The 24,353-nt window shown below is 41.3% G+C and overlaps 1 protein-coding gene across 3 annotated transcripts in view; it reads left to right on the forward strand.

Annotated features, from left to right (window-relative positions):
- The window catches only part of BNC2 (basonuclin zinc finger protein 2), an 880,369-nt gene extending 874,816 nt beyond the window's left edge, over positions 1-5,553 (forward strand). For 2 of the 3 annotated variants that reach the window (XM_077249974.1, XM_077249983.1), the window contains exon 5: positions 801-5,552. In XM_077249974.1, the coding sequence (XP_077106089.1) occupies positions 801-1,449 (649 nt within the window). In that variant the 3' untranslated portion in view covers positions 1,450-5,552. Of the gene's footprint in view, positions 1-800 lie in introns of all 3 variants that reach the window. The other variant, XM_077249966.1, reaches the window with a different exon arrangement.
- The last annotated feature ends 18,800 nt before the right edge of the window (positions 5,554-24,353 follow it).

Raw genomic sequence — 24,353 nt, forward strand, 5'->3', positions numbered from 1 at the left:
CCTTTACACCTGATTGCATTTTATCCATCTTTTAGCCTATGACTCCAATTACTGCTTGTTATACTAGGGTCACAAGAGCGTATATATTCTCTCATCCGAGAGAATCGGGTCAATTAGGAAAATCACATCAGAGTGTAATCAGTGTGATCCATTTTTTTCGGATTAGGTGAAGATGGGAAAAAAATTCTCTATCTTTTCCATTCTGTCAGTCCATGGAAATCGGACTTCACTCACATTTCTTCCGAGTGCAATCCTATGGTTTCCATGAACTCATTGACTTGCATGACCAAGTTCTATTCAAATACCAGATCATTTGTATAGCCCCATAAACTAACATTTGTCTGGGTATGATCCAATGTTTTGTCGGATCACACTTGGACCGATAATATGGCCACATACACGAGCCCTTATTTTAATAATTAATTGCAATATAGATCAGAAAATATGTTAGCCAAATATCACAAAAATCATCCATTTTTGAATCAATTGAACAAATGACCCCTTATTACTAGTATTCGGCTTATGCATAGTATACGCATATGTATTTGTATTATATCTACATTCATGAGTTGATAAATCACAAGGCTGCTTTGTTCATGGCATGTTTTATGTGCATGTGCACTGTTGCATGTGTCTGTTTTATTCAACAATCTTGCCAAATAAGCTATAATTAAAGAATTAAAAAATAATCTTTTAGAATACCCTTATTGGCAGTATATGACATGTTTTAATGGTTTCAATGAGAATCTAATTGGTGTTTTTCTGAGTTTTATAATGTTATGTATATTTTTTTATTTCAGACACAGTGCCAATATAAATCTTCACCGCAAACTGTTGACCAAAGAACTGGATGAGATGGGGCTGGACTCCTCTCAGCCTAACCTCCGAGATGAGTTCTTGGCAAAACTCTATGGCAGTCAACATTCCATGGGCCTGGATGTTAGAGAGGATACCACCTCGCCAGTTGGTACAGAAGATTCCCACATCAATGGATATGGGCGGTGCCTGGCAGATGACTACATGGTCTTAGACTTGAGTACAACTTCCAGCGTCCAGTCTAGCAGCAGCATCCAATCTTCTCGAGAGTCTGATGTAGGCAGTGATGAGGGTATCCTCCTCGACGACATTGATGGTGCCAGTGACAGTGAGGAGTCTTCTCTGAAGGCTAATGCCTCTGCGCCGCTCATGGGACCAGGCAATGATGTGATCGAATCTTCCTTATACAACAACTTCGCCATGAGCAACGGTGGAATAATGTGCAACATTTGCCACAAAATGTACAGTAACAAAGGAACCTTGCGGGTTCATTACAAGACAGTGCATTTGCGGGAAATGCATAAATGCAAAGTTTTTGGGTGTAACATGATGTTCTCCTCTGTACGCAGCCGAAATCGGCACAGTCAAAACCCTAATCTCCATAAAAACATTCCTTTTTCTGCTGTGGAATAGCTTCCAAATGGACTAAAAAACTTCAGATTTCACAGAATGAACTGTTCCATATTTATATATATACGTACATATATTAAATGGTATATGTATGTTATATATCTATATATATAAATATATATATAAAAAAAATCTAGATATATATTCTTTTTTATCGAACAGAGAAAAAGAAAACTAAAAAACACTAGGTGCTTTTTTATTTTCACTAATTGGTGAAATGGCCCTGAAAAGGACTTCCGAACTGACAAAACGAAAAACACGCAGTCACTTATCCCTTTCCTTTTTTTTTTTTCTTAATTTTGGTTTATGGAATGAAGTACTTGGTTAACTCCAAAGGTAGTGTCTTAATATACCAGTGACTATTGCTTGCAAAGAAAAATAATTAGTATTTCTTTCATTTCAATTTGCAAATCACGCCGTTGCTGAGATATTTTTTGGAGGAGACTACACATGGCAGAAAAACCTGTAAATATGGAGTCCCATTAGTTGGACAGTATTGTATTGATGGTTGTGTACTCCTGGTATTCTGTTGAAGTCCCAGCAAGCTGTATACAGGATAACAAGCTCTTTTTTGTTCTTTCTTTTTGCTTTAATGCACAAATTTGCAACACAGACATCGTAACATGATAATTTTAGGACTACCTGCTACATGTAGTATCATCCTCGAGTTGCATGCTTAAAGCACTATACATTGTTCTTTTTTTCCTTTTTGTCTTTTGTACTATATGTATAAAAGCAGTCATGCACTTTCCCCACCCAAACACTACATTGGTGTATAATGATATTTTTATTTTAACTCTTCAGTGCTAAGAGAAGTATGACCTTGGCAAAACTCTACCACCTCTTGTGCTGAAGTGAGTAAAATAACTTCATTATCTTGGGATGACCTTATAGGGCTAGTCAGTTAAATGGCATGGTTGCCAAACAGAAAAAAAAGTATTAATAGAGTTTTGCAAAATGTTACAACTGCCGATTTTGCACATATGACCAAACTGCGTAAAATTCTACTAAAATGTAAGCCATAGAAAATGGAGCTCTTGAAAAAAAAGTTATAATATTACAGAGAAGTTACATTATGATAGTAAGGGCATAAGTACTTTGGCACTCCAGTCCTTGCCCCTTCCTTTCCCTAAGATTGAGATCATACGTAGCAGTATAATTTTGCTTGTCTGCATAGTATAATCTCATAGAACAATCAATATTTTTTCCAGGACATGCAAAGTTCATCTACATACTTATTACACAAAGGGGCCAGAATATGAGTCAAATTATAGGATAATATACCATTAATTTTCTATATCTTCTGCAGTAGTAGATATGTAGCTTTTTTAAACTGTGTTTGCTTGTTTCCACCCAAATGAATATTTTAATTTTGATATAAACAAGTGACAATATTTCAGGGAATTGCAAAATTTTCTACAGAAAAAAAGGCTTAAGAATGATGGGACGCATATTAGGGTATATGCACGCAACGTCTATTACAGGCGAGTACAATATGTAGCCCGTATGAAAAGCACTAAAGAGATGCTAAAACTATTGAACATATATACTGCACTGTAAAAATTATTTACTCTGCATATGGTCAGCCTTTTTGAGCTTCTCTTAAAGGTAATCTGTCAACAAGTGTTTGCTACCTCATCTGAGAGCAGCATAATATAGGAAAAGAGAAGCTGAATCCAACGATATATCCCTTAGTTAATTGGGTTCAGCAGTTGTGAATCAGAGTTCCTAGATGTAGAATGCAGCAGGGCTGAGGAATCTAATCCTGCCCCACACCAAGCTCTGTATGTACATGGTCTATCGACAGTGAGCTGCTTATCACAGGAGGGGGAGGAGTCAGAATAGAAAGCTCATCTCATGTAGTCCTAACAATGATAATCACCAGGTGATAAAGCCTTCATTCTAAGTATGCCACAACACACAGACTGATAAGTTATACATCGTTGACATCTATGATTTAACGCCTACCTCATGCTGTCCTCAGATTACATAGCAAAAACTTGATGAGAGATTCCCTTTAACTCCTCCAGATTTCCAAAGCTTCAAAGTGGTTGAAAGTCATTCATTATTTTTTGCATACAGGTAAAAAAAAAATACCTGTCGCAAAGAAAGGTGGAAGAGACGGCAAAAAAGCCATTGATTAACTTCCTGAAGCATCTTTTTCCTGACGTGTCCTCTGCTTGCCCAAATGTAAAAGATTTTGTGTGCACATATCCTTAATTTTAAACCTGAACCTTTTTTTCTCAGGAAATAATAGCTGCCACCAGAAATGTCAAGGCTGTAGCTTACTCACCCTCTTACCATTAAATACTCATGAACGCTCATGAAAAACTGAGCATGCATTTTTATTTGTGGGGAGGGGTGAAAGTAGGTATCCAGGAGAAACAGTTGTCGTCAAGCTACATATATTGGAGGTATAGTTGACCTTTAGAACTTGATCCTGGTAGCCTTGAGAATCAAATTAAAATATCAGATTATCCCCTAAAAAGTTTTTATCTTGGCTTTGCTAATATTGATATTTCAGTGTTAATTTACCTTAGCAAAAACTCTATAAACGAATGTGCTCACTGATCACAGTAAAATAATCTTTTTGTAATTGAAACGTTTCCCTAAGAAATAGTTTTCCAAATGCAAGATGTTCATCCCCTGGAGGCAATTCTTATGTCGCAAGTCATCTTCCAGTAAAAGATTTTAATAAGGCATCCCAATTTTACAAGGCTGGACCTGTATGTAATAAATAGTTCCAGATGATTCCCCTAACCCCTCCTGATATAAGATTCAGCCAAAGTCAATCCCTTGATATTTATTTCTCCAGAACCAGGCATGAGTATTAGTGTTTTTTGCGCTTTTTGGCTTTGTCATGGGAATGAAGATATATAGGTTGGAAACCAACAATCACTTCTCTTAGCATTTGGGTGGTCACAAAGGCCTTGTGACTCTACAATTATCACAGGTTCCTCTCATTGGGTCAAAAGTTGAAGCACTTACAATGTAAAACTGAGAATCACATGCTTGACCTCAAATGGAACATGTTTCTATGAAAAAAAAGAAACAATAAAAAGAGAGATATTGTTCCTTGTTTTCTTAGGGGATTTCTGCAGACGAGAAAAAAATGTAGAAAGTAATTTAAAATGAAAAAAAAAAAGCGCAGAGCACTTTTTTCTTGAAACTTTGATGTGTTTCCGGTGTTTACGCATGATGCCCAAGCAAGTGCACCATTACATTGCTGCAAACTCTTCTACAAGAAGTATATTTACCTGTCTTCAGCGTTCTGCCAAAATTGTAGATTTCTATCTGCATTAAAGCCTCTGTTTCTGTTTTCCAATTAATACCTCTGTCAACCATATGAACTCCGAGATGCATCAATGTACGTTCTTATATGTAGAATTCCAAGGCTCTGAATATCATATGTTTAAGTTACAGCATCAGCTATTTATGATTATCCTCGCCTTTCTTATATTTGCAACAAATGTCTCATGTTTGCCAAAGGAATTTATTCTATGCGTTCTTTTTTGTTGTCTTATTGTACATGACACTCTTTATGGATTACAAACATACACATTTCTAGCAGACAGTATTTACAATGACATTGATTGCTGAAAATTTTCTTTTTCAAGAACTGTTGGAGAAATTGGCCGAAAAGGAATGACCGGTTATGATTCTTCCTGGGTCTAAAAGTGATTAAAAGACTGAAAATACTTGTGTAAACAGTAAAAGACTTTTTTTTTATTTAAATTTACATTTGTCCAACACTAATGTTTACTGAGAAAAGCTGAGGAATTTTTGATGACCATTTTTTTGGGAAATGTCACTGAGTTTTAAGTACTACTCTCGGTTAAACTGAATAGTATTCAGCTTAGTTTTTATACCGTTCATGTATACTGTATGTGTTTGTTAAATTGCAACCGGATTAAGTAAAGTGTACTCTTCTTACTCAGTTTGTATGTGTGTCCATGCTGAAATTCTCTTGTACTGCCTTTTATCTACAAAACAGGGGAACGCCACTGTTTCAAGAAATAATGAACATTTTCGATTTACAAGATTTTTACTGTTCGATGCAAACATGTTTTAATAATAAAAGAGCAAAGTGGCAAATACAAAAAGATCATTTTTTCAATTCCAGCAAGATATTTGGCCATGTAGAGTAGAAACATATCATGATTGTGCAAATGGCGAAAACTTAGTTATGCTACTAGTTATTGAATTTGCCTAGAGTTATAAAAATATTTTAATTTGTTAGAACTTAAAGGGAACCTGTACGTGAAAAAACACTATTAGGCTGTGTGCGCACGTCGCATTTGCGCTCACATTAAGCATCCTATTTAATAGAATGCGATCCGCATTTTTTGTGCACATGCTGTGTTGTTCTCCTGAGCGGAAACACATTCCAGAAAAAAATGCAGCATGTTCATTAATTTGCAGAATCACGGGGATTCTGCACACCTAGGAATGCATTGATCCGCTTGCGCGGATCATGTGCGGTTGGTACCCAGGGTGGAGGAGAGGAGACTTTCCTCCATGGACTGGGCACCATATAATGGGTAAAAAAAAGAATTAAAATAAAAAATAGTGATCTACTCACCTTCTGATGGCCCCTGGACTCTTCCCACCTCTCAGGAGGGCACGCGGCTGCTTCCGTTCCCATGGATGCTTTGTGTGATGGACCTGCAATGATGTCGCGGTCACGTGACCGTGACTGTTATGATCTGGTGGCCTTAGAGCAGCATGAGACGTACTCTGGAGAAGGTGGTACCTGTATTGACCGCAGACCCTGAACTTAACACCGCAACTAGAAGTAGCCATGGAATGTACCTAGCGCTCCCTAGACATCTCGACACAGCCGGAGGACTAATTACCCCTAGAGATAGAAAAGGGAAAACTATCTTGCCTCAGAGAAAATCCCCAAAGGACAGACAGCCCCCCACAAATATTGACTGTGAGAGGAGAGGGAAAAAACATACACAGACTGAAATGAGAATTTAGCAAAGGAGGCCACTTCTAGCTAAATAGAAAGGATAGGACAGAGTACTATGCGGTCAGTATTAAAACACTAGAAAATATCCACCACAGAAAATACAAAATCTCCACAGCTAACTAAAGATATGGAGGGTATATCTGCATCTCCAGAGATACCAGCTTGGCTAAACAAATCCTTATACAGACCAAGCTGGACAAGACAAAAAAGGCCACAGCATGTGGACAGCAAAAATCAAGGCCAGAACTTATCTTTGTTGAAATGAACTGCAAAGCAGAAGAGACCAGGCAGGGATGTGAATCCTCCAGGAACAATGGACAACTTGCACTGACTAAAGGGTGAAGCAAGACTAAATAGCCGAGTCAAAATTGCAAAAAGTGAACACACCTGATAAATGCTGCGATTCAGAGACAGCAGCGCTACCACTTACAACCACTGGAGGGAGCCCAAGAGCAGAATTCACAACAGTACCCCCCCTTGAGGAGGGGTCACCGAACCCTCACCAGAGCCCCCAGGCCGATCCGGACGAGCCAAATGAAAGGCACGAACCAAATCATCAGCATGAACATCGGAGGCAACAACCCAAGAATTATCCTCCTGGCCATAACCCTTCCATTTGACAAGATACTGAAGCTTCCGCCTCAAAAAACGAGAATCCAAAATCTTCTCAACCACATACTCCAACTCCCCATCAATCAACACCGGGGCAGGAGGATCAACAGAGGGAACAACGAGCACCACATATTTCCGCAACAAAGATCTATGAAAAACATTATGGATGGAAAAAGAGGCTGTAAGGGCCAAAGGAAAAGACACTGGATTGATAATCTCAGAAATCCTATAAGGGCCAATAAACCGAGGCTTAAACTTAGGGGAAGAAACCTTCATAGGGACATGACGGGAAGACAACCAGGCCAAATCCCCAACCCGAAGCCGGGAAGCAACACACCGACGACGTTTAGCAAAACGCTGAGCCCCCTCCTGAGACAACACCAAATTGTCAACAACATGAGCCCAAATTTGCTGCAACCTGTCAACCACAGAGTCCACCCCAGGACAATCAGAAGGCTCAACCTGCCCCGAAGAAAAACGAGGATGAAAACCAGAGTTACAAAAGAAGGGTGAAAAAAAGGTAGCAGAACTAGCCCGATTATTAAGGGCAAACTCGGCCAATGGCAAGAAAGCCACCCAATCATCCTGATCAGCAGACACAAAGCATCTCAAATAAGTTTCCAAAGTCTGATTAGTTCGCTCGGTTTGGCCATTTGTCTGAGGATGAAATGCGGAAAAAAAAGACAAATCAATGCCCAGCCTAGCACAAAAGGCCCGCCAAAACCTAGAAACAAACTGGGAACCTCTATCGGACACAATATTCTCCGGACTGCCATGCAAACGAACCACATGCTGAAAAAACAACGGAACCAAATCAGAAGAGGAAGGCAACTTAGGCAAAGGTACCAAATGAACCATCTTAGAAAACCGGTCACAAACCACCCAGATAACTGACATCCTCTGGGAAACTGGAAGATCCAAAATAAAATCCATAGAAATATGCGTCCAAGGCCTCTCCGGGACCGGCAAAGGCAAAAGCAACCCACTAGCACGGGAACAGCAAGGCTTGGCCCGCGCACAAGTCCCGCAGGACACTGGTACCAAAAATCCCAGGATGACCAGCCAACACAGAACAATGAACCTCCGAAATCACTTTACTAGTCCATCTGTCAGGAACAAACAATTTCCCCACTGGACAGCGGTCAGGTTTATCAGCCTGAAATTCCTGAAGAACCCGTCGTAATTCAGGGGAGATGGCAGAAAGAATCACCCCTTCCTTCAGAATACCGACTGGCTCAAGGACCCCAGGAGAATCAGGCAAAAAGCTCCTAGAGAGGGCATCAGCCTTGACATTCTTAGAACCCGGAAGATACAAGACCACAAAATCAAAACGGGAGAAAAACAGGGACCATCGGGCCTGTCTAGGATTCAGCCGTTTGGCAGACTCGAGATAAATCAGATTCTTATGATTGGTCAAGACCACAATACGGTGCTTGGCCCCCTTCAAGCCAATGTCACCACTCCTCAAATGCCCACTTCATAGCCAACAACTCACGATTGCCGACATCATAATTGCGTTCCGCAGGTGAAAACTTTCGAGAAAAGAAGGCACACGGTTTCATCAATGAACCATCAGAATTCCTCTGAGACAAAACGGCCCCTGCCCCAATCTCAGAAGCGTCAACCTCAACCTGAAAAGGAAGAGAAACATCCGGCTGACGCAACACAGGGGCAGAAGTAAATCGGCGTTTAAGCTCCTGAAAGGCAGAAACAGCCGCAGAGGACCAATTCGTCACATCAGCGCCTTTCTTCGTCAAATCGGTCAGGGGTTTAACCACACTGGAGAAGTTGGCAATGAAACGGCGATAAAAATTAGCAAAGCCCAAAAATTTCTGAAGGCTCTTCACGGATGTGGGCTGGATCCAATCATGAATGGCCTGAACCTTAACCGGATCCATTTCTATAGATGAGGGAGAAAAAGCGAAGCCCAAAAAAGAAATCTTCTGTACTCCAAAGAGGCACTTAGACCCCTTCACAAACAAGGCATTATCACGAAGGATCTGAAATACCATCCTGACTTGTTTCACATGAGACTCCCAATCATCTGAAAAAATCAAAATATCATCCAAATATACAATCATGAATTTATCAAGATAATTCAGAAATATATCATGCATGAAGGACTGAAACACGGATGGAGCATTAGAGAGTCCGAATGGCATCACAAGGTATTCAAAATGGCCTTCGGGCGTATTAAACGCAGTTTTCCATTCGTCACCTTGCTTAATACGAACAAGATTATATGCCCCTCGAAGGTCAATCTTAGTAAACCAACTAGCCCCCTTAATCCTAGCAAACAGATCAGAAAGCAAAGGCAAAGGGTATTGGAATTTGACCGTGATCTTATTCAAGAGGCGATAATCAATACAGGGTCTCAAGGAGCCATCTTTTTTGGCAACCAAAAAAACCCTGCTCCCAATGGTGAAGAAGATGGCCGAATATGCCCCTTCTATGGCGGTATGTTCTGGCACAGACAGGTTGAAAAGTCGGCCCTTAGGGAACTTACAGCCTGGAATCAAGTCAATAGCACAATCACAGTCCCTATGCGGTGGAAGGGAACTGGACTTGGGCTCATTGAATACATCCTGGAAATCTGACAAAAACTCAGGAATTTCAGAAGAGGGGGAGGAGGCAATTGACATCAAAGGAATGTCACCATGAACCCCCTGACAACCCCAACTAGTCACAGACATAGATTTCCAATCTAATACCGGATTATGCACCTGTAACCATGGGAAACCCAGCACAATAACATCATGCAAATTATGCAACACCAGAAAACGACAATCTTCCTGATGGGCTGGCGCCATGCACATGGTCAGCTGTGTCCAAAACTGAGGTTTATTTTTAGCCAACGGTGTAACATCAATGCCCCTCAAAGGAATAGGACTCTGCAAAGGCTGCAAGGGGAAACCACAACGTCTGGCAAATTCTAAGTCCATTTAGTTTAGAGCGGCGCCTGAATCCACAAATGCCATGAGAGAAAATGACGATAATGAGCAGATCAGGGTCACAGATAACAGAAATTTAGGTTGTACAGTACTGATGGTAACAGAACTAGCGATTCTCTTGGTACGCTTAGGGCAATCAGAAATAACAGCAGTAAAAACACAACCTATTCTGACATCTGAATCCTTGTCGTTCAGCTCTAGACACAATCCTATCACACTGCATAGGCTCAGGACTCCGCTCGGAAGACAATGCCATAGTGTGCACAACTCTGCGCTCGCGCAAGCGCCGATCAATCTGAATGGCCAGAGATATAGAATCACTCAGACCAGCAGGTGTGGGGAACCCCACCATAACATCTTTAACAGATTCAGAAAGACCCTTTCTGAAAATTGCCGTCAAGGCATCCTCATTCCATTTAGTCAGTACAGACCATTTTCTAAACTTCTGGCAATATGATTGTGCCGCTTCTTGACCCTGAGACAGGGCCAACAAGGTCTTCTCAGCAGGATCCACTGAATTAGGTTCGTCATACAATAACCCAAGCGCCTGAAAAAAGGTGTCTACATTAAGCAACGCCGGATTCCCAGGTTCCAGGGCAAATGCCCAATCCTGGGGGTCACCACGCAGCAGAGATATAACAATTTTAACCTCCTGGATGGGATCACCAGAGGAACGGGGTTTCAGAGCAAAAAACAGTTTACAGTTATTTTTAAAGCTCAGAAATTTGGACCTATCCCCAAAAAACAAATCAGGAGTTGGAATTCTAGGCTCTAAAACCGGAGTCTGAACGATATAATCGGAAATACCCTGTACTCTAGCAGCAAGTTGATCCACATGAGAAGCCAATCCCTGAACATCCATACCAGCGCCGAACTCTTGAGCCACCCAGAGGTAAAGAGGGAAGAAAAAAAAAAAACACACAACAGACTACAGAAAAAAAAATGGCTCAGCACTTTCCTTCCCTTCTTCTGAGATGCGGTTAACTCATTGTTGGCCAGTTGTACTGTTATGATCTGGTGGCCTAAGAGCAGCATGAGACGTACTGTGGAGAAGGTGGTACCTGTACTGACCGCAGACCCTGAACTTAACACCGCAACTAGAAGTAGCCGTGGAATGTACCTAGCGCTCCCTAGACACCTCGACACAGCCGGAGGAGTAATTACCCCTAGAGATAGAAAAGGGAAAACTATCTTGCCTCAGAGAAAATCCCTAAAGGACAGACAGCCCCCCACAAATATTGACTGTGAGAGGAGAGGGAAAAAACATACACAGACTGAAATGAGAATTTAGCAAAGGAGGCCACTTCTAGCTAAATAGAAAGGATAGGACAGAGTACTATGCGGCCAGTATTAAAACACTAGAAAATATCCACCACAGAAAATACAAAATCTCCACAGCTAACTAAAGATATGGAGGGTATATCTGCATCTCCAGAGATACCAGCTTGGCTAAACAAATCCTTATACAGACCAAGCTGGACAAGACAAAAACATGGAAAAGAACTGAACAATAAGGCCACAGCATGTGGACAGCAAAAATCAAGGCCAGAACTTATCTTTGTTGAAATGAACTGCAAAGCAGAAGAGACCAAGCAGGGATGTGAATCCTCCAGGAACAATGGACAACGGGCACGGACTAAAGGGTGAAGCAAGACTAAATAGCCGAGTCAAAATTGCAAAAAGTGAACACACCTGATAAATGCTGCGATTCAGAGACAGCAGCGCTACCACTTACAACCACCGGAGGGAGCCCAAGAGCAGAATTCACAACACGTGATGTCATAGCAGGCCCTGTACACAAAGCATCTATAGGAATGGAAGCCGCCGCGTGCACCGCTGAGGAGATCGGGGGCCTTCGGAAGGTGAGAATAACCATTTTTAAAAATTTTTTAATTATTTTTAACATTATATATTTTTACTATTGATGCTGCATAGGCAGCATCAATAGTACAAAGTTGGTCACACTTGTCAAACACTATGTTTGGCAACTGTGACCAACCTGTCAATCAGTTTTCCAAGCGATCTGTAGCATTCTGCAAGCTAATTATCCTTGCAAAACGCTAGTGTTTTGCAGGAATATGCATGCCAATTCCACATGCGATATACCCGTGGCAGGAGTTGCAGAATTGCCGCGGAAATTTCAGCGGCAATTCTGCAACGTGTGCACTTAGACTTAAGCTGCAGATATGGGGTTACACTGCAGGTTAATAGCATTCTGAACCTGCATGGCGCCCGCACTTAGAGCCCTGCTAACCAGAGGAAATAAACTGGAAGTGTTCCTGGCAGTGTTCAGGTTTCAGTACTGGGGTAGTGGGGGTTCAGTCACCGCTCTATGGATAGAGAACGGCCGCTGTAACTGTGCCACGGCACTGACTGATAGCTGGATCAGCATTAGAGTCTGCTGTCAGTCAGTGCTGGGTGCATGGTACCAGCCGCCGCTCTCTTTACACAGAGCGCTGACTCAACTCTGTGACAGAAACCCGAACGCTGCTGTGAGGAATAAAGTTCATTTCCTCCTGGCAGAAACCCGAATGTTGCCAGGAGTAATAAAGTTAATTTCCTCCTGGCAGTGGGTGTCGGGCATGTTCAGAACCCTATTATTCTGCAGATTACCCGCATATCTACAAATAAATAATAATAATAATAATATCTGCAGATTAATAGTGTTTTTTCATGTAACCTATTCCCTTCAAAGGGTTTGTCTCTTTAGGAGTGTGCGGCTCCCCAGCGATCCAACTTCCTTATTTTTTGGGGGGCAGTCACTCCTGAATGATTGACAGTTTCAAGCATCTGAACCAATCCGCTTCTAGCTTAAAATGTGTACTCTCTTTGCCTCTGCAGCATTGGAGGATGGCTTGGATCAGTAGCTAACTGTGTGGTCCAGTAATCTCGGCCAGCCTCAGTGCAGTGTTTACAACTTCAGTACCAATCAGCTTGTAAGCACTGCACATGTTCAGTCACCACTGCTAGACAGCCATCCCATTGACGATGATCAGCAAATAATAAAATAAAAAATTAATGATAGTTGGAGAAATGAGAGGGCTTTTAATAATACTAATTGTATTGAAAAGATTCTTGATTTTACACTTAGCAATGTTAGCCATCTAAAAGATGAGAATTAGCCTTTAATAGACGTCCCTTATCCCCATACTATATTAGTGGAACTTAGTGACTGTAAAATGTGGCAGGCACCTGAATAAATAGTTGCTGTGCCAAACACCCAAAAACACAAGGACAATGTAACTAATGCAAATTGGTGTGTACAAAGGCAATATCTATCTCAAGTGGGAAAAGTAAAGCAGCTAAGTAATAAAAAATAAAAAGAGAACTAAATCTTCTCCACAAGTATATAGATATCATGCGTGTGTCAATAAAGTAGTATGGCAAAAAGCCTATATATATAGCATAAATATAATGCATAGATCGCAAAAATGTAGCCAAGGATCACACAAACAACTAAAAAAATACAGTATGGAAAAATGTATATAGTAGTCTTAATTGGTAATTAAAAAAAAGCTGCAGACAATAAAGTAATCATCGTATCTACCTGTTCTTGCTTGTGGTGGCTTCTCTTGTTGATATTTTCTCCAAGAACCACCTCCTGGCAGAAAACAAAACATAGCCACGTGAGGTAGCTTGTATGCAGGTGAGTTGTAGTTTTTAATTACATTATTAATTTTACCATGTAATGTAAAAAAAAAAATCAAAGGATAGAATTGAAAAAAACCTTTAAATGTTGCCTTTGCTTATGAGGTTTGGTTTTATATCATTCAATTTGTAATACAAATGATCTGGTAAAGTGCTTGGGTCAGCACAGTTATGGAGATACCATATTAATACCAGATTTATTATATTGTTTTTTTTTGTTAAATTACTTAAAATTAAAAAAAATCTTTCCCCCCAAAATTTAGCTTTAGTCACCATATTGTGAGAGCCATTTATTTTTTAATTATATCAGTCAAGTTGAATGAAGACTTGTTTTGTGAAAGATGATCTACAGTTTTTATTAGGACTATTTTAAGGTCAGCAAAACTTTCTGATCTCTTTTTTTATTCCATTCATGGGGGACACAAAGCTACCAAAAAACAGCAATTCTCCAGTTGATTTTTTTTTTCTGTTTCAGTGTATGAGATCAATATTTTTTTTCAGATTAATACAAATGCACTGATAGTAATTTTATACCTTTTTAATTGTTTTCATCTGTTATACATGTAAAGGGTTCAAAGCCTCTTGTATCTTCATGAGCTCCATTTCTAAGCTCCATTTAGAAAGCAATTACAGACCCTTTTAGACAGTATTTCCTAAAGCAACATAACACATCAAATTCACTCAAGAAACAAAAACTTTTGGAGTGTGTATTAGGATATCAGTCATGTTCTACCTCCTCACAATTCTTTATCTGGCTATAAGACCACTAGCTGGAGTGGAAGCTTGCCTTCAGTGCCCGATGTGCACCATCTCTTTGGCCAAGGGGATGGACTTTGGCAGTCCACCAGCCGAAGATGGAATTGAATAGCATTAGCTTAGCGTCTTTGCTTCATGCAAAATTTCTATATGGCATTTCAAAATTACACAGAAATTGCTGCAAACTAAAAACAGTGAGGGCAACTATATTTGTTGTATTTTTAAAGTCATTATGCCTAGTGTCAGTATGAAGTCAGTTATAACAAAGCACAAACATTATTATGCTCAACCTGTTAAAGCTTAACATAGAACAACTAGAAAACATGGTGTGTACCTGTATATGTACCATAGATTAAGAACCTATTGTCCAGAAGATACCACCGAGGCAATTTATTGTTAGGAATTATTTTCCTTACAAAACCAAAGGGATTCCCCTCACACTAGTGAGAATTAAGATTATGCTGTGTGTTTTTATTAGAACCAGAGATGTCACAATGTAACATTAAGAAAATAGCTGTATAAAATGTTTCTGTAGCTTATCTTTGGAATACTACATATTACCCGGTGGATAAAGCAGTCACTGAAATAGCTGATATGTAAATGGCATTCTTGAAAGAAGAGCTGTTTATTTGCATATATTTCGAGTAGCACAAATGCCCCTAAATATATACTGTTCAAACAACTTTAAAATATAAGCTTGGATTGCCCAACTCTTAATGCAATTTCTACTCATTCTGCAATTGACAAAATTGTGCCATAACCCAGGGCTACAAAAATAAACAACTCTGCTAATATAAATTTGTGGCTGAACTCACTCTAAGGAGCTAAAGGGAGTAAACAATGTAATAATTAAAAGTTATGGATGGCACATACAAACCAAGAAACCAAAGTCATTTGCAGATGGAAAACTCATTTAAAAAGTTACGTCTACTTATTGTAATGAACCAATACCCTAATCTACAATCAATATTCTCCCATTTAACTTGAGTCCACATTAAAGTAGCAGCGACTGCTTGTGTACAAATCCAAAGATAAGAGAGAAGACAAAGCTTAGTTTCTAACAAAAATCTGCACTGTACATTTCTATTTTTCTAGAATTAATTTTAAAAGCGATGGCTGTGAGTATGAATGTGCCACAAAATGTTTACGTTGGCATATTCGGTAATGCTGTTCCGAGAACATGTTTACAATCATTGTTCCCTTTTCCACATTTGAGCAAATGTTATAATTTCTCCAACCAGTATGGTTTTGGAGCCTAGCCATTCAATTTCTAGTTTCAGGTAACTGGTTATATTTATGAAATTTGATTTGCTAGATGAAAATTGACTAATTTTTGTATTTGGTGTGATAGGAAGCCATCTTCCATTTTGATAATAGCCAGAATATAATTTTCAAGTTGGGCAATCAGAACAGGGTATCCTATTAAGTATGGCATGCAGCCCTACACCATGATGTTTGAAAGAAATTTCCGTTAAAGGTTGAATTTGTTTAGTTTATTGCCTTGCCTTGCGCTGGCGTGTACTCCGGAGGACAGAGAATGAACTTCAATCCAATATTGCGGCCAGCATGCAGCCAGCGGGTAAGGAAAGGGTGAATCAAACACCCGAAAACCCCGCCCATATGACCGAAAACTGGTCCCGCCAAATTCAGGTGACAGGTTCCCTTTAAGCATAGATTAACCACACACAAGTGATAATAGAGTGACCAAATAAAACCACCATACAATGACTTGATAATAAGCACTACAGTAATACTAAAATTACCCAATAGTAGTGATACAGGAAAGATATATATCTTGGTACCGTGCTAGCCAGTGGATAGAAAAATATTTAGAATTGAGAGTCCTCAGTGGTTGATACCTTTTAATGGCTAACTGAAAAGATGGTAACAAATTGCAAGCTTTTGAGACTACTCCGGCCCCTTCATCAGGCATAGACTAAAAGAAATTCTGAAGAATCACATATTTATGCACAACACAGCAAAGAAAATGCCATAGATAAGACTGGTGACATGAATTACCATTATGTGAGTGGTAAACAGTTATGTCCATAAATATTGGAACAGTTCATAGATAAGGAGTGTGAATGTTTTATTGTTCTCTGATTAGGGTCTGGTTCTATGTTATAATGTCCCCACATGGTCTGAGGAGCAAATTCCTATTAGTCTATGCCTGATGAAGGGACCAGAGTAGAAAGCTTGTAATTTGTTACCATCTTTTCAGTTTACCATTAAACGGTATCAACCACTGAGGACTCTCAATTCTAAATATTTTTCCAATAGTAGTGAAGCATTTCCACACCAGCAGCTGAAAAATAGGTAATGATTTATTTTATTTTTTTTGTCCCATTAGGGTACTTGAATCCCAGGGACCACTCTAGGAGGGCTAAGTAGATAGAGCCAAATAGCAGGTCTCATTACATTTCAAGAGGGTTGTCAGGCTGACTGGTGCCATCTCTTAGTAGCCAGGTAGAGCAGTGTAGTAGGTCAGTCCTAAAAACACATAGAGAAAATCCAGCAGTTGAGGACTTTGTAAACCAGAGCATGAACCACACATACCAAAGATGAAGGATAGAGGTGCCTCTGTGTTAGTGTTTATCACTGCCAGTAAGGAGAGATAATTTTCAGCACATGCCTAAAATGCTTCAGTGAAGACAACTTATTTATTTCATGAGATTATAAATGTATGTAAACATCCTAGAATGCTGCTTATACAATATCAAATTATGGAAAGTTCTTTAATCACAGTGCAATCCTAGGACATCTTGATATCATCTCTACCATGATGTAACTGTCTTGTTTTTAGTCAAACATTAGAAAGAGGTTTTATCAGATTATCTCTCCCTACTGATGGAGCCTGCCTGTGCTCCCTCGTTACCTCCCCCGACTCAATGAGGACAACTATATGACACCTAGAATCTTGAATACACATCTATATGTAGCAAACTGTGCAAGCATACCACTTACAATTGCAGAGTTAGTACATAGGCTTTTTTTTATCACTGGTGTTTCTGATTATCATCTCTACCATTGGTGTAGCAGTCAGCTGCAGTAGCTACTCCAAGAATCCATGCCGCCAGCTCTCTTAGTGCTGCAGTGCAGATGAAAGAGTAAATAATTGCTTGTCTTCCTCCAAATGGGTCTGAAAAGTCTGTCTACCATGTCTGTGCCTGCTTACTCTAGAGCTGTGTCATTAAACACTTCATCACGATGCGGATTTATTAGGAAGTTTTGAGTGGGGTGGTATGACTTACAAAGAGAAAAAGTCCTGCTTATTGGTGCCCCACATGGCAACCTGCCATCCTAGGCACTGTTCCTAGAAGAGGTTCACATAATGTCACTTGTCAACTACACCTGCTCGACTATTCTCAGTTCACTTGTATTGAGAGAGGCCAGATACGTAGATAGCTGGAATCATAGATTGTTAGAGCCCCTGCTCAATGCAGCACAGAATTCACTAAACCTTCTCAGACAGTAGTTTGTCCAGCCTCGGTTTGAAAACTTCCATTGAAAGAGAACTCACCTTCTCTCGTAGCAGCCTGTTCCACTCATTGATCACCCTCACTGTTAAAAAGTTCTAATCTGTATCTTCACTTTCATTCCATTGCTTTTAGTGTTTCCATGTGCAAATGAGAATAATGATGATCCCTCTGTGACATCCATTCAGATATTTGTACACAGCTAATACAGTGCCTTGCAAAAGTATTTGGACCCCTGGAACTTTTCAACCTTTTCCCACATATGCTTCAAACATAAAGATACCAAATGTAAATTTTTGGTGAAGAATCAGCAAGTGGAACACAATAGTGAAGTTGAACGAAATGTATTGGTTATTTTAAATTTTTGTGGAAATTCAAAAACTGAAAAGTGGGGCTTGCAATATTATTCGGCCCCTTTACTTTCAGTGCAGCAAACTCACTCCAGAAGTTCATTGTGGATCTCTGAATGATCCAATGTTGTCCTAAATGGCTAATGATGATAAATGTAATCCATCTGTGTGTAATCAAGTCTCTGTATAAATGCACCTGCTCTGTGATAGTCTCAGGGTTCTGTTTGAAGCAAAGAGAGCATCATGAAGACCAACGAACACAATAGGCAGGTCCGTGATACTGTTGTGGAGAAGTTTAAAGCTGGATTTGGATATAAAATGATTTCCAAAACTTTAAATATCCCAAGAAGCACTGTGTAAGCGATCATAATGAAATGAAAGGAGTATCATACCACTGCAAATCTAACAAGACTCTGCCATCCCTCTAAACTTTCATCTCAAACAAGGAGAAGACTGATCAGAGATGCAGCCAAGAGGCCCATTATCACTCTGGATGAATTGCAGAGATCTACAGCTGAGGTGGGACAGTCTGTTCATAGGACAACAATCAGTCGTATACAGCACAAATCTGGCCTTTATGGAAGAGTTGCAAGAAGAAAGCCATTTCTCAAAGATATCCATAAAAAGTGTTGTTTAAAGTGTGCAACAAGCCACCTGGGAGACACACCAAACATGTGGAAGAAGGTGCTCTGGTCAGATGAAACCAAAATCAAACTTTTTGGCAACAATGCCAAACGATATGTTCGGCGTAAAGGCAACACAGCTCATCACCCTGAACACACCATCCCCACTTCAAACATGGTGGTGGCAGCATCATGGTTTGGGCCTGCTTTTCTTCAGCAGGGACAGGGAAGATGGTTTAAATTGATGTGAAGATGGATGGAGCCACATACAGGACCATTCTTGAAGAAAACCTGTTGGAGTCTGCAAAAGACCTGAGACTGGGACGGAGATTTGTCTTCCAACAAGACAATGATCCCAAACATAAAGCAAAATCTACAATGAAATGGTTCACAAATAAATGTATCCAGGTGTTAGAATGGTCAAGTCAAAGTCCAGACCTCAATCCAATCGAGAATCTGTGGAAAGAGCTGAAAACTGCTGTTCACAATCGATCTCCATCAAACCTCACTGAGCTTGAGCTGTTTGCCAAGGAAGAATGGGCAAGAATTTCAGTCTCTCGATGTACAAAACTAATAGAGACATACCCCAAGTGACTTGCAGCTGTAATCGCAGCAAAAGGTGGTGCAACAAAGTGTTAAGTTAAAGGGGCCAAATAATATTGCACGCCCCACTTTTCAGTTTTTGAATTTCCACAAAAATTTAAAATAACCAATAAATTTGGTTCAACTTCACAATTGTGTTCCACTTGTTGTTGATTCTTCACCAAAAACTTACATTTGGTATCTTTATGTTTGAAGCATGATATGTGGGATAAGGTTGAAAAGTTCCAGGGGCCGAATACTTTCGCAAGGCACTGTAAGTCTCCTCTTAGCTTTCTTTTTTGCAACCTAAACATTCCCAGATCCTTTAACTGTTCCTCATACGACATACTTTGCAGTCCACTCAGCATCCTGGTAGCTCTTCTCTGAACTTGCTCCAGGTTTTCAATGTCTTTTTTAAAATGTGGTACCCAGAACTGGACACAGTGTTCCAGATGAGGCCTGACCAAGGAGGAGTAGAGGGGGATAATTATTTCATGTGATCCAGACTGTATGCTTCTCTAAATTCATCCTAGAACTGTGTTTGCCTTTTTTGCCGCTGCATCACACTGTGGAATGTGACCAGATGTATTTAAATTGCATACTTGTGATCTCATAACCGCCCACTCTCACTAAAATGGTAAATCTTAATAACATGCGCATGGCACACTCTTAGGATTCAGAAATTTGCAGCCGCATAGAGTGACTGTAGACTTCTGTAGTCCGTGTACCGGGGTGGTCTCTCCCAGAATACAGCGGACTGAGGACAAAGAACAAGACCAGGCAATTTATTAAGGAACTAGTTTTTACTAACAACGAAAACTGTGTTACCGTGGAAATAGCAAGAAAGAAACACAGTTAACTATCACCACACCTAGCCCGGATCAGATAGGACCCCTGAGCTGCACAACCGATAGGCCCAGTTTGTTCTATTGGGTACACTATAATTTGCCTGACTTGTGGTTCTGCCTAATGTGGTAACTGGGAGTTACCCAGAGAAAGAGTGTAATTAGATGAGTGCAAGAGGCGGCCCCTGCAGCGGTGCAGCACAGAGATTCACAAACTTAACTATTCTCTAAAATTACAATTCTGTTATGCTCTCTATATACAAGCTCACCCACTGAGGGGAGTATCTAGCTAAGGTTCACACAGTTCTCTTAGCAAACATTGTATCTAACTGAGAATTTAGGTTTAGCGCCAAACTCTCTCTAAAGTCTGCGTGCATGCCCCCTCCGGGATCCCTGTGGTATGGCCTGAGCTCAGGACTTACCGATCGTTAACTGAACACAGATGTGCCTGTCTAATTGTCCAAAAGACAGTTTAGCTTGGAGACCGCTGAGTGGATCCTGGGCTTGTCACCTGGAGAGCAGTTTTTACCTGACAGGGTAGCAGAAGGCCATTCACATCACAGCTGATGATTTGGGTAGAATCTTACTCTGTATCCAACCATAGTCATCTCCCCAACATGATTCTTCTTCTTTGACAGGAATCATCAGAACACTTGCACCTTTCCTCAGTAATATGAAAAGCTCCTTGCACACTGCACACACCCCTTCTTCTTAACTCTCCTGTTCTTTGGAGTATCTTTCCATCAGCCAGGTAGACTTCAACAAGCAGTGTACCCCCACAACGCTATGCGCAGGATGATTTAATCTGAGAAGATGTGTCGAGGATGCCAACCTCTAGTGGGGTGGCATATGAGGGGGTGGGTGAAGATATTAACAATGGTTTCTCCCAAAGTTCATCCATCTGGTTGGTCCTTTGAACGAGCTGCTGAGAGGCATATCTTGTTGGCCCATGAATAGTCCCATTCAGTGGGGTCCTCAACAGGAGAAGGCCTTTGAAGAAGTAAAAGCTGCCCTAACCAGATCTCCAATTTTGGCTTATGCCCAGCTTGACACACCATTCCTGCTCTACACAGACAGAAGCCTATATGGTCTGGGAGCAGTGTTATCACTGGTACAGGATGGCCGAGAGAGAGTGATCACCTAAGGAAGCCATTCCCTAAAAGAGACAAAGCGTAATCCTGCAAACTATAGTTCATTCAGGTTAGAGCTATTGGCTTTGATTTGGGCTATGATCAATCAATTTGCAGAGTATCTAATGGGGGCTGAAGAGGTAGCAATGACTGACAATAATCCATTGACCCATCTGGAAAATGTCAAACTAGGGGCACTAGAACAGAGGTAGGTAGTTTAACTATTGTATCAAGTTCCAGTCAGGAAGTGACAATGAAAACGCAGATGCATTATTCCTGGTACTGATGGAACCACCGACTAGGTGTATCAATGAGAAACTCGAGGACACTGAGACCCCTAACATAGCTCGACTGCCTGTCTTCCAGAGCATGCTATATTCAGCTCCTGAGGATTGTGAACGGGCCCTGAATAATAATAGAGATGTGTAGTGAGTAAAAACACTGGGTCCAGGCCAATATTTGGTCTCGTCTATAGGAGCAGTCACATATGTCCTCAGAAGGGGAACAACTGTTGCATCAATGTGATAAACTCAGTGTAATTCTGGGCCTTTTGTGTCATGAGTAGTGTTGAGCGATACCGTCCGATACTTGAAAGTATCGGTATCGGAAAGTATCGGCCGATACCGGCAAAGTATCGGATCTAATCCGATACCGATACCCGATACCAATACAAGTCAATGGGACTCAAGTATCGGACGGTATCCCTGATGGTTCCCAGGGTCTGAAGGAGAGGAAACTCTCCTTCAGGCCCTGGGATCCATATTAATGTGTAAAAGAAAGAATTAAAATAAAAAATATTGCTATACTCACCTCTCCGACGCAGCCTGGACCTTACCGAGGGAACCGGCAGCGTTCTTTGCTTAAAATGCGCGCGTTTACTGCCTTCCGTGACGTCACGGCTTGTGATTGGTCGCGTGCCGCCCATGTGGCCGCGACGCGACCAATCCCAGCAAGCCGTGACGTAATTTTCAGGTCCTGAATGCCTAATTCTAGGCATTCAGGATTTGAAAATTACGTTACGGCTTGTGATTGGTCGCGTCGCGGTCACATGGGCGACGCGACCAATCACAAGCCGTGACGTCACGGGAGGCAGGAAATGCGCGCATTTTAAAATTACGTCACGGCTTGTGATTGGTTGCGTGCCGCCCATGTGACCGCGACGCGACCAATCACAGCAAGCCGTGACGTAATTTCAGGTCCTGAATGCCTAATTCTGCATTCAGGACCTGAAAATTACATCACGGTTTGCTGTGATTGGTCGCGTCGCGGTCACATGGGCGGCACGCAACCAATCACAAGTCGTGACGTAATTTTAAAATGCGCGCATTTCCTGCCTCCCGTGACGTCACGGCTTGTGATTGGTCGCGTCGCCCATGTGACCGCGACGCGACCAATCACAAGCCGTAACGTAATTTTCAAATCCTGAATGCCTAGAATTAGGCATTCAGGACCTGAAAATTACATCACGGCTTGCTGTGATTGGTCGCGTCGCGGCCACATGGGCGGCACACGACCAATCACAAGCCGTGACGTCACGGAAGGCAGTAAACGCGCGCATTTTAAGCAAAGAACGCTGCCGGTTCCCTCGGTAAGGTCCAGGCTGCGTCGGAGAGGTGAGTATAGCAATATTTTTTATTTTAATTCTTTCTTTTACACATTAATGTTGTTTCGATACCGATACCCGATACCACAAAAGTATCGGATCTCGGTATCGGAATTCCGATACCCGCAAGTATCGGCCGATACTTGCGGTATCGGAATGCTCAACACTAGTCATGAGAAATACTTACCGTCAGAGTTGCAGCATCACCATCAGGTTGTGATTCCCATGTCATTAAGTCCAGTAGCTGCTTGTGAGGCCCATGAGAGAGGGGCTCATTTTGGGAGCGAAAAGACTTATAAGTAGCTGCGGAGAATAATTTACTGCCCAGATCTGAAAGAGATGGTAATTGAAGTGTGCCAAAAATGCCGAGCATGTGGGTTGAGGAAGAGTCTGGAACAGCGAGCTCCTGTTCAGACCATCCGGACATCCGCTCAGCTGAAGATATTCATGATAGACTATGTGAAAACAGGGTACTCCTGTTCGAGACACTCGTATTGTTTAGTGATAACTGATCATTTCACTAAATATGCAGTGGCAGTACCTACCAGAGAACAGACCGCAGAATCTGCTGCTGAGGTAGTATGTCATCACTTCATTCAAGTGTTTGGGTGTCCACGGTGGAGTCATTCTGATCAGGGAGCATGCTTCCAGGGTACCTTAATGAAGGAACTGTATCACCTGTATGGTATTGAGCAGTCTAGGATGACCCCTTATCATCTGCAAGGCATTGGTGCATGTGAACATGTCAACCGCACCCTCCTGCAAATGCTGCAAACCCTGGAGAATGATCAAAAAGCATGCTGGCCTGAGTACCTGCCTGAACTGATGTGGGCCTACAATAATCAAGTGCACAGCACAACCAGGTAATTGCCCCACATGCTGATGTTCAGGAAGGCAGGTAGGGAAACTGAAGACCTACACATGCCTGATCCCATGGCTGATCCTCTTTGGATTGGTTGAGACAGCTGACACATCATGACCAGAGACCAGTACAGAGTTAAGTGTTTACTCCGGTGGAAAGAGTGCTAGTCCAAGTGAATAAGTGGTCTGGGAAGTTAGATGACCAGTGGGAGGCAGTACAGTATGTGGGGGAAGAAGAAGAAGGTGGAGCCCAATATTGCAGTGTATGAAATGGAATTGGTGGGGACTGGGGTGCCGACTAGGAATCTCTATCGCATCATGCTGAAACAATGCAAGTTTGAAGAACCCGCGGTTGTTGAGATGGCACCTGAACCTGAGTCAGGGAGAACGGACCTGACCATAGATGATAATTGGTGGGCTGTACCTGCTGTCCTACAGACTGAGGGCCCATCTGTTGCAATATCGCTTTCCAGAGAGACTATTTCAAAACCTATG

This window comes from Ranitomeya variabilis, chromosome 1 (genome assembly GCF_051348905.1).
Source record: "Ranitomeya variabilis isolate aRanVar5 chromosome 1, aRanVar5.hap1, whole genome shotgun sequence".
Classification (NCBI taxonomy): Eukaryota; Metazoa; Chordata; class Amphibia; order Anura; family Dendrobatidae; genus Ranitomeya; species Ranitomeya variabilis.